Source organism: Cornus florida, unplaced genomic scaffold (assembly GCF_030987335.1).
Source record: "Cornus florida cultivar Cherokee Brave unplaced genomic scaffold, ASM3098733v1 CherokeeBrave_3.0.0_Hap2_Chr09, whole genome shotgun sequence".
Classification (NCBI taxonomy): domain Eukaryota; kingdom Viridiplantae; phylum Streptophyta; class Magnoliopsida; order Cornales; family Cornaceae; genus Cornus; species Cornus florida.
In genome coordinates, this window is record NW_026775579.1 from 79,049,727 (window position 1) to 79,066,642 (window position 16,916).

General features: G+C 35.7%; 1 protein-coding gene across 1 annotated transcript in view; it reads left to right on the plus strand.

The window, feature by feature from the left end:
* Positions 1 to 465: 465 nt before the first annotated feature.
* The window catches only part of LOC132274521 (kinesin-like protein KIN-7E, chloroplastic), a 30,250-nt gene continuing 13,799 nt past the window's right edge, over positions 466 to 16,916 (plus strand). Inside the window, exons 1-16 of the mRNA XM_059775811.1 lie at positions 466 to 934; positions 1,061 to 1,158; positions 6,058 to 6,147; positions 6,298 to 6,350; positions 8,222 to 8,287; positions 8,371 to 8,424; positions 10,482 to 10,541; positions 12,202 to 12,280; positions 12,620 to 12,687; positions 12,952 to 13,011; positions 13,158 to 13,262; positions 13,855 to 13,959; positions 14,197 to 14,304; positions 14,396 to 14,542; positions 15,696 to 15,878; positions 16,069 to 16,239. Of these exons, the coding sequence (XP_059631794.1) occupies positions 576 to 934; positions 1,061 to 1,158; positions 6,058 to 6,147; positions 6,298 to 6,350; positions 8,222 to 8,287; positions 8,371 to 8,424; positions 10,482 to 10,541; positions 12,202 to 12,280; positions 12,620 to 12,687; positions 12,952 to 13,011; positions 13,158 to 13,262; positions 13,855 to 13,959; positions 14,197 to 14,304; positions 14,396 to 14,542; positions 15,696 to 15,878; positions 16,069 to 16,239 (1,806 nt within the window). The 5' untranslated portion in view covers positions 466 to 575. The remainder of the gene's footprint in view (positions 935 to 1,060; positions 1,159 to 6,057; positions 6,148 to 6,297; positions 6,351 to 8,221; positions 8,288 to 8,370; positions 8,425 to 10,481; positions 10,542 to 12,201; positions 12,281 to 12,619; positions 12,688 to 12,951; positions 13,012 to 13,157; positions 13,263 to 13,854; positions 13,960 to 14,196; positions 14,305 to 14,395; positions 14,543 to 15,695; positions 15,879 to 16,068; positions 16,240 to 16,916) is intronic.

Sequence of the window (16,916 nt, forward strand, 5' to 3'; positions counted from 1 at the left end):
TTGAAAATAATAATAATAATAAAAAGAGTGTAAAAAGGTTAATGCACATACATCATATACGAGTACAATAATAAGGATTTTTTTTTTTTTTGAAAAAAAAAAAAAAAAAACTCAAAGAAGAAGAAAATAAAAATATGCGAATTATGAAGGGGAAAAATTACCGGTTCATTGAAGAAGGGGATTGCAAATTTCTTTTATAGAAAGTTTGAAGAATAAGAAGAGAAAGAAATAATAATAAAAAAAGACCTTTAAATGGGAGAAATTTTAGGACATTTTGTAAAATTCCACAAAATTAAATGCCTAAACGAAGGGGAAAAAAAAAGTACATGGGATCCGAATGAGATGAGACTGGATTCAACACCCGATTCTCTAACCCGTATAGACATCCCCAACCTGGACATTTTGGACATTTCAAGAACATAAAAAACCACACAACATAGAGCCAATTTTCAAAGGGTCAATAGAAAATAAAGCCTGTTTTGGAGGGACCAAAGGCGGCAAAGCAATGTCCGGCATGTGACTGTCACCTGCTCTCTTGCCCCTCTCTCTCTCCTCCTCTCTCCAATCTCCCACCAATGTCTTCCACTTCCAGGTCTCTGAGATCGTCCATTTCGCCTTTCCGGTCAAGAAAGTCGTCCGCACCGCCGCCAGCGGCGCCGAAGGGCGGAGCTCGACCGACGACTCCTTCTACGACTTCATCGAAGACTACGTCGAAGCCGACGATTTCTACTGTAACTTCGACTAGTGCTCCTGTGCCGAAGGGCGGAGCTCGACCAACGACTCCTTCTACGACTTCGTCGTCCAAGCCTCCGTCAAAGTCGCTAATTTCTCCGATTACTTCGGCTAGTCCGCCGACGCCGACGACCTTAGACCGGACTGATGCGAGCAAAACCAAAGAGAATGTGACGGTCACAGTCAGGTTTCGTCCCCTCAGGTACTGCAAGTTGTTTCTTACTTTTGAATTTCTTGACGTTTTGACTCGCCAGTGATTGGTCTGTTCTCCAGCTGTTGGTGAGTTTGCTTTTCGTATTCTTGGCTTGAAAATGTGGGTTTGAAACAGTGGTAGGGAGATTAACAAAGGGGACGAGATTGCTTGGTATGCAGATGGAGATTATACAGTTCGTAATGAGTACAACACTTCCATTGCTTATGGGTTCGGTTAGTTGCAACTCTCTACGCACATACGACTAGATTACTGTAGTTATTCTTTATTTTTACAGAAGAATATTGGTGGCATTGTTATCAGTTTTGGGTTTTCTTAATTAGTCTCAATATGCGATTTAATTCAATAAATAATGAATGATCACATTGAGTATTTGCTTTATAGGATTTTGAACTATATATCATGAATGGCATTGGAGCTGTTTTATGAAATATTAATTCAATTCTAAAGATGTGCTATTAAATAATACTCCAAAAGCACCTCTATAATTCTATAGGGTTTATGCCTTCCCTTTCGTGTAGGGAACACTGTAATGAAAGTGGTCGCCCGAACCTCCTGTCTCTCCAAAGCGGAAGCTACAAGGAAAAGATTAAAGTCCTGGTTGGATGCTAGTATTTTATATCTTACCTAACAAAAACATAAAAAAGTAACCAAAAAAACAAAAAGCTCTTTTTTTTCTTCTTAATTGGTACTCACACACACGACTCCACCTCAGTGGAAAACAAAAAGCTCTTTGAAGATCTTTAATTGTTTGTTTTCAGTCCTAGTTCTCCAAATTGCAACTTGTATCTCTTATCTTAATGTATATGTACTTTTGTTAATTTATATATTTATATATGTTCTTGAGCTACATCCCCTTTCTTAATATATAATTCTACATGCTTGGTTCTAATACAAGGTCAATTTATTTTTTTCCTAAATGAAGGATAATACAAGGTCAATTTAAAAGCATGCTGGTTCATGACTTTTCAGTATTTTGTGGCACTGAACGTTGCTGGTCTTATAACTGCTTATATAAGAGGATGTTCTTTGAATTTCAAAGGCATTTTTCTATCGTACCATGTTTTGGAAACTTCTATTCACTATACCCATATATTTCACTCAAGTAGAGAGGATCATCACCTGAATATGTTAGTTGTGCCTTGTGGAAGTTCAATCTTAGTGGAAGATGCATATCACTAAACTTCCACACTACTTCCGCACTACGCAACTCATAGAATTCAAAGCTTCGATCTCTCTCCCAATCTAGATAATCGTTAGTTTAATGTGAGAGTCAGTTGACACATTCTAGTTAGCATAAGTATAAAACTAAATCTTGACATATATAATTTGATATTAGCAAATTTAAAATATGTTTGGGGATGCAGTGAAGTTTGGTTATTCATAAAGAAGAGAGTATTTGGAGATGAGATTGCTTATAGGAATAAAGAAGAATTGGTTAAGTGGAGAAGTGTTTCAATCTATGCATACTTATAAACAATTTCATACAACGTGACTTCCAGACAGTTAAGATAGAACATGTCTATCACATGACGTGAATGTTATGCTGATAATAGATGGATATGTGGTAGGGTAAGAGATGATAAAATTAGAAATAAGAACATTTTTGGGATGTTCGAATCAGCACCAAGGAGGGAAAAAAGGGATTTATAAATTGGCAAAGGGTAGAGATAAATCAACTAGGGACACGAATCAAATTAGATGTAGTAAGGATATAAACCACAAAAAGTTTAGTTAAGAATAATGACATATTAGCTAGATGGAAAAATTACTTTCAACACTTTAATGAGGAATACCCTAGAGAAGAGGTTGAAAACAATGAATTTAATGTAAGAATCGTAAATACTATAAACAATAAGGAATAGATTACTCACTAGAAAAGATAGGAAAGAATAAAGTGATTGGGACAGATAACATATTTATCAAACATGAAGAACGTTAGGAAAGGTTGGGAATTGAATGGCTTACAAATTTGTTCAACAAGATTCTAAAAGAAGGAATGATGCCAAAATGAGTGGAGGAAAAATACGATAATACCTAATTACAATAACAAAGGGGACATACAAAATTTGCAACAATTATTGAGGAAGATGAAACTATAGAAAATGATGATAGAGCAAAGATTAAGGGAGAAATCCAAGGTGTTTGATGACCAATTTGATTTATGCCAGGAAGTTCCACAATGAAGGCTAATTATTTAATAAGACGATGAGTTGAAGAATGTTAGAGTAAGTAAAAATATCTACATATGGTCTTTTTAGATTTAGAAAAAGCATACGATAACTTATTGCGATGTATAATTTGGGGAACTTTACAAAGTTTACAATACCTCCAGAAATGATAAATATTTTTCAAGATATGAATGTAAATAACGACACTAGAGTTCCCATTACACGTGATGAGACTAATGATTTTTTTATAAACGTGAGATTGCACTAAGGGTCTGCACTAACTTCATATTTATTCACAATAATATTGGATGAGATCACAAAAAGACTTATAAGGAGACATTTCATAGTGCAAGCTGTTTGCCAATGACATGGTGATATTGGACACTTTTAAAGAAAACTTAGCAATAAAATCAGAAAGGTGGATAGATGGTTTAAAATAAAAATGGTTTAATAGTTAGTAGAACTAAAATTGAATATATGGATGTAAATTTGGTAAATAATCAGATATTGATGAATGATCAGACGTCAAAACCAAATAATAACCTAAAGTTAAAAAATCAACAATTTCCCCATGGATTTACAATTTTTTCCCAGAACCCAACTAAAAAGAGAACAAAGAATAGAGAACCTAAGCGCTCCCATAGGAGTCTCTTTGCCATCGAAGGATCTCCTATTCCTTTCTGTCCATAAGCTCCACCAAACACATAGAGGCGTTACCCTCCAAAAGTTGTGGGCTTGGGCCTCCAAGCCTCAATCAAACCCCTAGAGGACCTAGACATAATCCAATGGACCCCAAAAAAAACTCAACAAAAGGTCCCAACAATATTGGGCCACCGGACAGTGCAACAAAAGATGATCAACCGACTCCTCATTTCTCTTGCATATACAACAACAATTTGTTCCTCCTCCTCAGATTGTCCGGAGTAAGAATCTACCCAAGAACAATCGTCTAGGCAAAAAAAGCCATCTTGGGGGGGGGACATCAAATCTCCCCCGCATAGATGGGACCCAAACACAAGTTTCCATGCCCTCCCCCACAATCTCCTGATGGTAAAGCAAAGCCAATAGCCCAAAAACATCCTCTAACTCTCAATCCTAAAATTGCCTCGAAAAACAGACATCCCAAGTTATCCTCTCACTATCAAGCCGATAACAATCGGCCAACAGGGCGTGTCTATCCGCGGCAATCATAAAGGGCCTAGGATAAATGCGAGCCAAAGAGAGATCCCCACACCAAATGCTCTTTCAGAGTCGAATTCCTCTCCCATTCCCTACTCTGAATCTAATGTGTTTATATATGCAGATTGTTGGATTTTAAAAAGAAATAAGAACAATGAATCCATGTAGCGTAACGGGGATGTTAAGATAGGAGTGATTTGTAGAGATTGGGTTACAAACCAAAATTTGAGAGGGAAATCAAGCGTGGCACCTAAAAGTGATAAGACAGTAGACTTGGGTGGTGCAGACATTATCTAAAGAAGACTTATAGATGCACCGGTAAGAAGATGAAGACTTTTTTGCATAGAGGTTAGGAGATAGAAAGGGTGACCAAAATTAACATGTCAAGAAATCATTAGAAATGATTTTAAAAAGCTAAAGATTATAGGGGAGATGATTTGTAATAAAAAATGAAATGGAAAAAGAGAATTTACGTGGCCACCTCCATTCATATAGGATTAAGGCAAGGATGATGATAATGATGTCTAGGTAGCTAAGATCAAAACTATATTAACGAAGAAAGTGAGATGGTCTGCATTGAAGATAATGTCAAGAGAAGGACTAGGTCAAAATTATGGATTGAGATAATAAGGAAAGGACATGTTAATGAAATAATAGCCTGTGAACTTGAGCAGGAATTTTATTCCAATCCTAGATAGTTAGGATTCTGTTGAGCTTGAGTTTTACTGCGTGTGATAACTAATTGCTTTCGAAACTTTTACATCATGATCACGTCTCCTTATGTGTGGCTGTGCTCTGTCCTAAAGCAAGCCACACATGTTCATGTAATTTAAATTAAAGGTGGTTTTAGGATTTTGCAGGCCGCCTTGCTTCTCTAGTACCATTCATCTTGACAATTGATGGTACTAGAGTTTAAGTTAATAGAGAACTGTGAACTTAGTTATTTATGAATGAACTTTGATCTTGTGATTTGGCCGGCCCATGAAATTCTTTCTTGGCGTGATGCTATTATTATTCATTAAGCTTTCATTAGTTCTGAGTCGTGAAGCACATGATCCAAGTCCTTGTTTCTCTTGTCCCATGCATGTTGCACTTTTCTTTTGGACCGTCCTTTGTACTCACGTTACAACCGAGATCATCGCATGTCGCTTTACTGTCTCTTACCTTACTTCTTAGCATTTTCATATATATATATATATATATATATATATATATATATATATATTTCTACGCTTAAGTTCTCTTTTATTTCCACTCTTTTTTGTTGGGTTTCAGGGAGAGATTATAGATCTATTGAGGAGATTATTGTTTTTTTGGCCTCTTTGAAGGTTTAAGGCGCCTTGTGGCCCTTGTGTTTCTTTGGGTTCCACTCCCCTTTTGAGCGTTTTTAATAAAATCTTACTTATCAAAAAAAAAAAAAAAAAAAAGGTACTTCTTAGCATATTCATTTGCTTGAGAACTATCTCATTTTCAGTTCCTGTGGGACTAGAAAAGCTCTTGCTCACTGCTTTTAAAAAAAAATCTTAAGTAGTAGCTAGTTTTTCAAGTTTTAGTAAAATATAATATGATCTATTTGATAGATTAATAAGAAATAAGAACATAATATGTTCTTTATTCTTCCCCCCCCCCCCCCCCCCCCCCAAAAAAAAAAAAAAAAAAACAAATGGTTTGCATACTTTGCTATTTAACACTTCATTCTTTCCAAGAATACTCTGAGTAATTGTCTTCTGGATTTCCCATGAACTGGGCCTTATTTGGGTGCAGATAGAGTGTTTGGACCAGCAACAACTACTCGGCATGTTTATGATGTTGCTGCCCATCAAGTCGTAAGTGGTGCCATGGAAGGAATTAATGGTAACTACTTTTCCTTATTCAAATATATTTTTCTTACCTAAACCAGTAAATTTCAATTTTTTTTTTTATTTATATTTTTTATATATAAAATATTAACATATCTAATGTACATTTTGGTGCTATGATAGTGAGGGTTTTGTTCTTATGCAGGTACTGTATTTGCATATGGTGTTACTAGCAGTGGAAAGACTCATACAATGCATGTAAGTTACTATCATAGTTTTGTATCTTGTTCTCCCCCTTCCAAAACCCAAAAAATTGTTCATTAAATAATAAAAGGAGGAACAAAAGTAATACAGTATATGCCTCCCAAATTTACAAGATTAATAGTTGGATGCTGGTGTGAAACAAAGTTTATGACTGATGATGGGCTCTCACAAGTGACCAATGAAAGAAACACTGGTTCCATGATTGGCTGGTCGTGGAATATATCTAACTTGAAAATAAGGCAATAAGAGAGGCGTGATGCGTCAGCTTTGAGAGTGTGCCTTTTTGTTAAGCATTTCTTTCTCCATCTAAGGTCAGGGAAGAACCTGAGTAATAACCGCTTTCTTACCAATTAGAAGGAAGAAAGTAGTTTCTCATCCCTCGAAACGAAGCACGCTCTGGTGAGTGAGAAGCAGCCAGGTATAGGAGAAGGGGCAGTTGGCTTTGGAAAGATAGTAGAAAGCTGTGCTTGGTGAATAGTGCCTTGGCCCATTGGAGAAATCAATCTGAGTACTGGATTCTACAATTTACTTCTGATAACATGGTGAAGGGGAAATTCTTTACGTCTTTGCGAAGGTCTATCATCGGATCATCTGCAACCTCATTTTTTTGGTTGCTTGCATTTAGCTCAACAGCACAACAATAAGAAGAAAAATCAAGAGAATAAAAGTAAATTGACTTTACCCACTATCTCTCTACAAAATACAACCATCATTCCATAAGGTGGGTAAAACTGAACTTTAATAGCCTGTTTGGTAGGGATGAAGGCTACCGCCTCCATCCCACAGTCTTACCTCAAGGGATATAAGCCTTCTCATTTAATGCCTTTATAATAATTAGTAGAGAGTAGGGGGAGATAGGATGCTCGAACAATCATTTATATCAGATGCTTGAACAATACAGTATTACTGTATTTATCTTCCTCACGTGTATCTGTAGCACAAGTTTTTTCAGAGAGAGAGAGAGAGAGAGAGAGTGTATGGGGGTTGGTGGCGATGGCGGTGGAGAGTTGGATGGGTGTGGGTGGGGACCGTGAGGTTACTGCTTTTGGTGGTTGAGGTGCAGAGGTTGATGTGGGCGATGGCAGGGCAGGTGGAGGAGAGAGAGAGTGGGGGTCTTTTTTTTGTTTATTGGTAAGGGTAATATGATCATCTCAGATTCAGATTTTTTTATTAAAAAATTATTGAAAAATGAAGTGCAAACATGGCAGGTCACCACTCAAATTAAACGCTGTAAGCTGTCTAACTTCAATATGGGAGGTTGTGTGTTAAGGCCATATTCGACCACTGTGTGTAATTAGGACAAAATTCCCGCCGGGAGGGGGGGGTGAGTGTAATTTACCTTTTCTTTTAGTCATTTGGATATTTGTGCTGGGCAGATTATTTTTGCACTTGTGCTCTTGTAAATAAATGTATACTTTATACATGATTGTCACAGTTCATATATTATGTTTCTTTTGTTTGTGTGCATGTAAACAGTCTTTGCTGCTTGTGCATGAGCATATGTAGGTCTTATGGCCGAATTGAGTGCGATATTTTGTTTGAGTTCGTAGTTTTGCTGCCAGTAGAATTACTTTTAATAAACAGTTTTGCTGCTCAAGTTTTGGATTGAGCCTCATATAATGTTTGTGTTTGTTGTATTATTATAATTTTTTTTTCCCTTAGTTGATACTCACACACCCGCCCCTCCAAGGAATTATTTGCACCTAGCAGGAATCGATCTTGAGACCTGTTGCTTCATGAGGCACCAGGGCCCAAGTCTTTTCCAACTAGGCCAACCCCTTGGAGTGTATTATTATAATTTTTATTATGTCTATTCATTTATTCTTGCAAACTATTAATGTAATAACTGCTATTATTTTTTTTAGGGGGAACAAAAATCACCTGGAATCATTCCATTGGCAGTGAAGGATGTCTTTGGAATTATACAAGAGGTAATTGATTGCTTTTTAGGTATTTGGGAATATTTTGAGTAATTCTTTTTGTTATGTAACTAACCTTTACCTTGGTGTCTCAGACGACTGGGCGGGAGTTTCTCCTTCGTGTTTCCTACCTGGAAATCTACAATGAGGTCAGCTTCACCTTGAATCGGAATTTATGCTTCTTTTTTTTATTTAAATTTTTTATTTATTTAAATGCCATAAAATTTCACATTAATTAGGGGAAAATTGAAATGCTGTATTGCTGTGGAATTTTGGAAAAGGAATAAAGAAGATAGACGATGCTATAAGGAGTGCAACCTATGTTTATATGTTAAAATTGAAGAGAGAAATAGAAAAATGAAGAACACAATGATAGGCACACAAGGCCCAAAGGGCTACATCGCCTTTATTATATTCTCTCTTAACATTGTTTAGAATGAGCACCTCTATTTATAGGTGAAAGAATACAGGAGATACATATTGAAAATACATTGATGGAGGATTTCTAAAACCAATCCCATAAATCACTTCAATTAATATCTTATTATAGGCTAAAATCACTCCTATGATATTCTCATATCAAGATTCTGTCAAGGAGTAATATAAGGGTTCCTATAATAATATTCTCTAACACCCTCCCTCAAGTTGGTACATGGAGATTTTAACTCAAGTGTCCAACTTGAAACTAAATATGAAGTTGTCGAGAGATCCGAGACGAGTTGATCCAGAGATTCGAGACGAGTTGATCTGGAGATCCAAGACAAGTTGATCCAAAGATCCAAGACGAGTAAAGTATAGAGTAGGTTACAATAAACCTGCTTTGATACCATGTTAAAATTGAAGAGTGAAATAGAAAAATGAAGAACACAAGGATAGGCACACAAGGCCCAAAGGGAGGGCTACATCACCTTTATTATATTCTCTCTTAACATTGTTTAGAATGAGCACCTCTATTTATAGGTAAAAGAATACAAGAGATAAATATGGAAAATACATTGATGGAGGATTTCTAAAATCAATCCCGTAAATCACTTCAATCAATATCTTATCATAGGCTAAAATCACTCCTATGATATTCTCATATCAAGATTATGTCAAGGAGTGATTTAAGAGTTCCTATAATAATATTCTCCAACGTTATCAAATGAAAAGAGAGCAGTTATAAAATATGAAGGCAACCTTCGGTTAGAAGACTCAATTTAACCTTTAACTGAGATAATTGCTTCCTTTGAAAACCCATGTTATCTTGGTATGAGAGGTAGTTGTAGAGATTTTTTATGCTAGCACGGCATTATTGTGTCCTTAAATTGGAAATCCTTGCTCTTGTGGAGGTATTCGTAAGGCTGAAATATAACGCATCAAAAGGACATCGACTAGTGCAACCCCCAGTCCTAAAGGGATTCTGGAGAAGCAGTGCTCTACATTGCTCCATAAGTTGAGAGACTAAGATAAATCCGACTGATTTTCTTCTTATTGGAAGCAATACTAAAGAAAAGTGAGAAAGTCCCTCTTAAGGGAAATCCCCACATCTCGTATCATGCTAGAAATGCACTATGGGGCCTTCTCCTGTCACAAAACATGCATACTTGGGGAACTCCCCTTTATCCTTTACTTATACCTTTCTACAACCCCACACTATGTTATCTATGGACGTCCTTCGATGTGTATAACCGCTCTCTCTTTCTCGAATTTTGCTGCCACGGGTCAGCCAAGCTTCTCCACAATCAAACCTCTTCTTTGTCATATCTCAACAACCGTTTTCTAGCAAAGATTGGTTAAATTGCCTACACTTTTTGAACCTCAAGCCTGCACCTTTGAGCCGAGAGCATACAGAGCCTAGTTGACCAATGATACATAAAAGTCCTCACACATCCTCCTAATGGGAAGTCCCTTTGTAGCTTCTCTAACATCTTTGCCACCAAAGATGCAACAGAGAAAAGCGACATAAAGAGCGTCCATGTCTGACGCTGATAGAGACCCAACCTTGGAACCCAAATTCTCTGGCAAGTTGTTCTATCCTCAAATCTCTCCTATGGGAAACAGTTTGGTTTCCACAAATTTACCTGTCCATTGCCTATTGGAACATAGTGATATAAAAAATTATTTTTGCCCTTTTTAATCTGAAATCTCTACATAGCTAAAATAAATTGCTCTTTTTCATATTCCATATTTACGTTTTGTTTCCATTTTGATATTTCTTTTTTAGGTCATCAATGACTTGCTTGATCCAACAGGGCAGAATCTTAGAATAAGAGAGGATGCTCAGGTACGCATGTTCATATTGATAAATTGGCCATCATGATTTTAATTTCAATTCTCTACTCTTCATCAGTAGAAAGACAAACAACATAGTTATCGTCGTCATCATCGTTATCGTCATTTCTATGTACTTGTATTTTTGTGTAGTTCTTGTTCACTTCACACAACATGGTTTTTCATTTTAGAGATGCATGTCTATAATTTTTATTGCTACTTAACGTTAAAATCAGTGATATTATTTTGTGCTGTTGATTTATTGCCGAAAGTTTTAAGCGGCCTTTTGGGAATCGCAAAAAGTGGTTCATCTCAGGACTGACCTCATTTACTCTTTGCTTCATTAGAAACCAACATTGTTTTTGAGAAGCGGCTTGGATTTTTGCTGTACTTTTGTCTAGTTGAATATGATGCCATAATGTGTTACTAGGGAAAATCAATAAGATGTTGTGTCCTGTGGGAAGTTATTACATGTTCTTAGGTCAATCCCAAAGGATATTGTTTTGTGTTGATGGTGCGGTCAATCGGAAATGACATGTCATTTGGAAATATTCTTTTAGAAGTTTCATGGTGTTCTCTCTTTAAAATGGGTCTCGGTGTAGACCACGAGAACCCCTCGGTTTACCTTAGGCTATGTTTGGTAGGGTGGCAAAGAAAAGAAAGGATAACATTAGTTATGAGGGAAAGGGAAGGGAAGGATAATTTTAACCCCTATAGTGTTTGGTTGATTAATGAAGGAAAAGAAAGTAAAGGATAATGTTCATGTTTGGGAAAAGAAAGGAAAGGAAAGTATTTTAGTAAACTTACTATTATACCCTTTTTATATTTTAAAAGATAAATTTATGGGCCCAAAAATTTATAGGCCCATGGATGATGGACCACCAGAAAAAATATATATATTTTTAGGGCAAATAATTTCAGCCTCCCCAATCGCCTCCATCTCTATTCTCGTTCTCAACTCTGAACTTGCCCTCTCTCTCTCTGCAACTGCAAACTACAAAATCTACAAGAATCAGAAGTTCAAAACCCATATATTTTAGTTTATCTATCTGTCTGCAAGAATCAAAAGTTCAAAACCTATTACCTATATCAAAACCCATATCGGCATATCATTTCAGATTGTTCCAAAAATCAAAACCCATATCTTTCAGTTTCCATCGCCCGCTGTTCCAGTTCAGGTTTGCCGTTCGCAAGCTTCAGCCGCTGTCTCTCAACTCTCAAGCTTGCCCCCCTCTCTCTCTCTGCAACTGCTAACTTGTATGTATGGGTTTTGGAATTTGCAGGCAAAGGGTAAATTTGGTATTACGATAGTCTCTCCTGCTCTCTCCTTCACTTTCCTTCCATTTCCTCCCATTTTTGGGAGGATTACAAAAATTACTGTTTAAGTCTATTTCTATCCCTCCAAAACCCTCCATTTTCTTTCCTTTCCTTCCAACTTTCAATACCAAACACGTTTTTTTATCACCCTCCATAATTTTTCTTTTCTTTTCCTCCCATTTCCACTCTACCAAACTGGGCCTTAGTCTTCACTCTTCGACCACCAAGCTAAGTGCCCCTAGATTTTTATTGACCCGATTTTAGAAAAACCTCGATGCATGAAAGGTTTACGATAATTCCCATGTTCTTTAATTCTTGTTTTTGAGTATTCTGAATATGATGTTGGTACTTGGCAGGGAACTTATGTTGAAGGGATCAAAGAGGAAGTTGTTCTGTCTCCTGCTCACGCTCTTTCTTTGATAGCATCTGGTGAAGGTATAAAAACTTGTACTGTGCTGTTTTCTCATTCAAGTGTCTTAGGAAAGTATAGTTAATTTATGCTCAGTGGCTATTTGCATTTTTAATTGTATGCTTTATTTGACGTCTTCCTTGAAAATACAATCTCATATATATCATATATTATATGTGTGTATATATATATATATATATATTCCTTCCTTTTTTGTCTTTGCCTCAAGTTGTGGTGATTTCATGGGCACGAATCTCTTTATTGTTTTATTTGGTCTCTTCTTGCTGCGTTTTGTACATTTGTCCAGTCTTTGTTGCCTTTTCAGTTAAACACTTTCTAACATGCCATTTCTGTTTTTTTCGCAGAGCATAGGCATGTGGGTTCTACTAATTTTAATTTACTTAGCAGTCGGAGCCACACTATATTTACATTGGTAATCAATTATGATTAAATTTCAAACATGTCTTTCTCTATAACTTTTGACAATAGAATCACTGAAATTTTTTGTTATGTATGTAACTTAAGTTGTGTTACATGTTGGTTGTTGAGTAATCTCTTATCAAAAGTGTTAATTAATTTGTCAAAATGCCTATTAAACCATGATGATATATTTATTTTAACCACTAAGTATTTCTTGACTTTGATACTAGTAAGTGCCTTTTACTTGGTATTGCTAATGAGTATATTAATATAGCAGACTATTGAAAGCAGTCCATGTGGGGAGAATCAGGGGGAAGATGTGACCTTGTCGCAGTTGGTAAATACTGCTCTTTTCTTTATTTGTATTTGCAGCAGGACTTCAGTGGATTTGACTTTATTGTAATGTATATAAATGCACTGAAATACATTTTGTTTGTTTGAATCTGGTGCCCAACTGTCTCTTTATTCAACTTTCCTTTGTAGAATTTGATTGATCTGGCAGGATCTGAAAGTTCTAAAACAGAGACAACCGGATTGCGTAGAAAAGAGGGTTCCTACATTAATAAAAGCTTACTAACTCTTGGAACTGTAAGATTGCTCTTAGCTCCTATTCTTTTTCATCTTTTGTTTTGTACATTCTTCATGCTGCTGTTTTTGTTTGGCGTCACGTTTATATTTTTGCGATTGTTGACATTACATTAAAAAAAGCTCACAGAAATTGCTGGATTGAAATTTCTTAGATTTGGAATTAGAAGATACATTTATTGAATTAGAACTGTAAGATTGCTCTTTGTTCCTTTTCTTTGTCCTCTTTGGTTTTTGTACATTCTTCATCCTGCTGCAGTTTTTGTTTGGCGTCATGTTTCTATTTTTGTGATTGTTGACCTGACATTAAAAAAGCTCACAGAAATTGCTGGATTGAAATTTTAGATTTTTTATTATAAGATACATATATTGAATTGCTTTTTATTTTGCAAGTTGTTTACTCAATTAAATATCTGAGAATGGTCCAGGCCATGTAATACTAAATACTAATCGACGACCTTATAGAACTTCTGATTGTTATGGAATGAGAGGACCATATGGGTTTCATTTAATACCAACACCATATGTAACTTCTATGATTGCAATTTCTCTTTTGACCAATCTTTGTGATTTGACTTACTATATAAAATTACAGGTGATATCTAAATTGACAGATGTAAAGTCCACCCATATTCCCTTTAGAGATTCGAAACTCACACGTATGTTGCAGTCGTCCCTTAGTGGCCATGGACGGGTTTCTGTAAGTTTTTGTGAAGTCATTTCTGTTAATAGGTGAAAAACAGTTTCTTTTATGAATTGTTGACTTAATTATCACTTGAATTAGCAATTTTTTGATCTTGCATAAGATTCATAATAATTCTACTTGTTTAGTTGGACTTGTTTCACCCCATTCAGGAAAAAAAAAAAAAAAAAAGTTGGAATCGTTTCTATTGTTTTGCTTTCAAGATTTTGATTTCTTCTTTGAACTTTTTTGTAGCTTATTTGCACTGTTACACCTGCATCTAGCAATAGTGAAGAAACACACAATACACTGAAATTTGCACATCGGAGCAAGCATGTGGAAATCAAGACTTCTCAGAATAAGGTGAGATTGGAATCTATGAATTTTACAAATAATGAGAATTTGTCCAGAGGCAATTACTTAGTTCCATTTTTCTAATGTTTCCTATTTTCAGATTATGGATGAGAAGTCCCTCATTAAAAAGTATCAGAAGGAAATTTCCAGTTTAAAACAAGAGCTTCAGCAGTTAAAGCGTGGCATGATGGAAAATCCATATCTGATGCGCTCTAACCAGGAAGATCTGGTTACTTTGAAGCTTCAGGTTCATGCTGATGCTAGCATTTTGCTTAATCAATATTTCTATTTTTCCTTTTTAGTGGCATTTGATATTGTCAATGCTTACACCGTTCTTCTTTTAGTATCACGTGATGCATTAAAGGGCACATACTCTTCTGCAGAATAATGATCTGTCTGTTGGACACTTAAGACAGTCATGATGAGTCTAGATGCATATAATACTTGCCTTGCTAACGATTACTATATAATTAGTCTGCGTGTTTACTTATCAAAAAAAAACAATTAGTCTGCATGTCAGTCTTGCCATCATATTGATCATGATGAATAATTTAGAAACTGGCACATGTTTAAAGGGATGTAAAGGGACATTACCCATCTCGCCACAACAGGATCCCGAGGAAGGAGAACTTGAGAGTTGAGATAAAAGGGACATTACCCGTCTCACCATGACAGGGTCCTGAGGAGGGAGAACTTGAAGTTGCATCCAAAAGCCAGTACATAACGTTGCTCCCACCTAAGCATGATGTTGGGAGTGGTAGATTGGCTATAGATTAAAGTTGGTATTATTTTGCACAAAGTGGCCGCTTTAAAACTCAAATCTTCATTCTTACGCTTGGTAGCCTGAACTTTTACCATTGAACCAAGATGCCCGAGTTAGAACTTACTTAATAATCATTTTTTCGTTTGTCGTCTATGTTATATCTACATACAGAATAACATATATTCAGTTTTTGTATGTCCTTGAGAGGCCTGCATGCTGCTTTTACTGGTTGGTAATGGCTCATCTAGGATAGAGTTGGTGGCATTGTAGTTATGTATGACTATTAGTATTTGATCAGAATAGATACTTAATAATGGGCTATTGTTTTTCTTTATTAACTTTCAATTACTGTGTACAAGATGTACTCTTGGAAAGAAACAGTTGAATATTCATTAATTTGGAAATATTGAGAGTTGTATAATGTTGATGCTGAAAGTAATGTTCACAAGGTTGGATAGTATGAGTAAAGAAGGGGAAAATAGCTGACATACCACCTTCCTTCACCTATTTGTATGACACTTCCTAAATTAGAAATGGGTTCCCCTTGGCTTGGTGGTTTGTTTAAATTAAAGTTTTTACTTTTAATTTGTTAATTATCATTAGCATTCCTTCAAATGCATTGTTTACCATGTTGCAGTTAGAAGCTGGACAGGTTAAATTACAATCAAGACTGGAAGAGGAGGAACAAGCTAAAGCAGCTTTGATGGGTAGGATTCAGAGATTGACTAAACTAATTTTAGTTTCTACGAAAAATACTATGCCATCAAATGTTCCAATGAAGGCTGATCATAGACGGAGGCATTCTTTTGCGGAAGATGAGGTGGGCAATATATGAATATGAGCTTAGTTTAAGTTTTTTTTTTTTTTTTTTTTTTTTTTTTTTTTTTTTTTTCATGAGTAAGTTAATTTTTAATTTTACAAACACAATATAAATTTCTTATTTTGCCAAGTCTAAAATTATAACTATACGGACCTCGCCCTAATGCATTTTGACCACATTGTTGATGCAGCTAGCATATTTGCCAGATAGAAAACGGGAATACATGATTGATGATGATGTGGGTAGCATTGACTCTGAAATTTCAGTTGACGGAAGGAATGATGTAACGAATCTAGATGAGCTGGTTAAAGATTATAAAAGGAACAGGAGACGTGGAATGCTTGGTTGGTTTAAGCTAAAAGTAATTTCTTTTACATTCCTCCCCCTTCTCCTTCCTTTTGGCATTTGGTTTACAATTATACTTAACATGTTCATTTTAGGTTAGTAGGGAATAATATAAAGGATGAATGATGTATCTATTAGTTGATGTTGCTGCTTAATTTTTAAAATTAACATTTGAATAGTAAACATATGTGGATTTTAATTCCCATACAACTCCACGAAGAATTGTTCAAAAACCTGAGTCAACTTTCTGTACTCAATTTTCAATCCATTTCTATCCATCCATTAGAATCTCTATACTCGTTTTTATGTAAAGGTGCTCTATTTATGGTTACTCTATCACCTGATGACTCATGAACTTTGTTAAAGTTGGCCACATCTCAATATATTAACTAAACAGGATCTGGATAACTCGTGAACTTTGTTAAAGTTGGTCACATTTCAATATATTAACTAAAAAGGATCCAGATCACATGAATGAGTTTGTTGTGCTTAAAATGTAACTCTATTAGATAGTTAAATAAGAATGTTAAAACTTTTTAAAATAAGTAAAATTCAGTACCTAAGAACATTTTTGGCTCCTAGAAGGGGCATTAACCCTGACAAAGAATTGATGGTGACAAAACCCATGACCAAATGCATTTAACATCGAAAACTCCTAATGTGTAAAATTATGAACACCATTACACTAAGGCT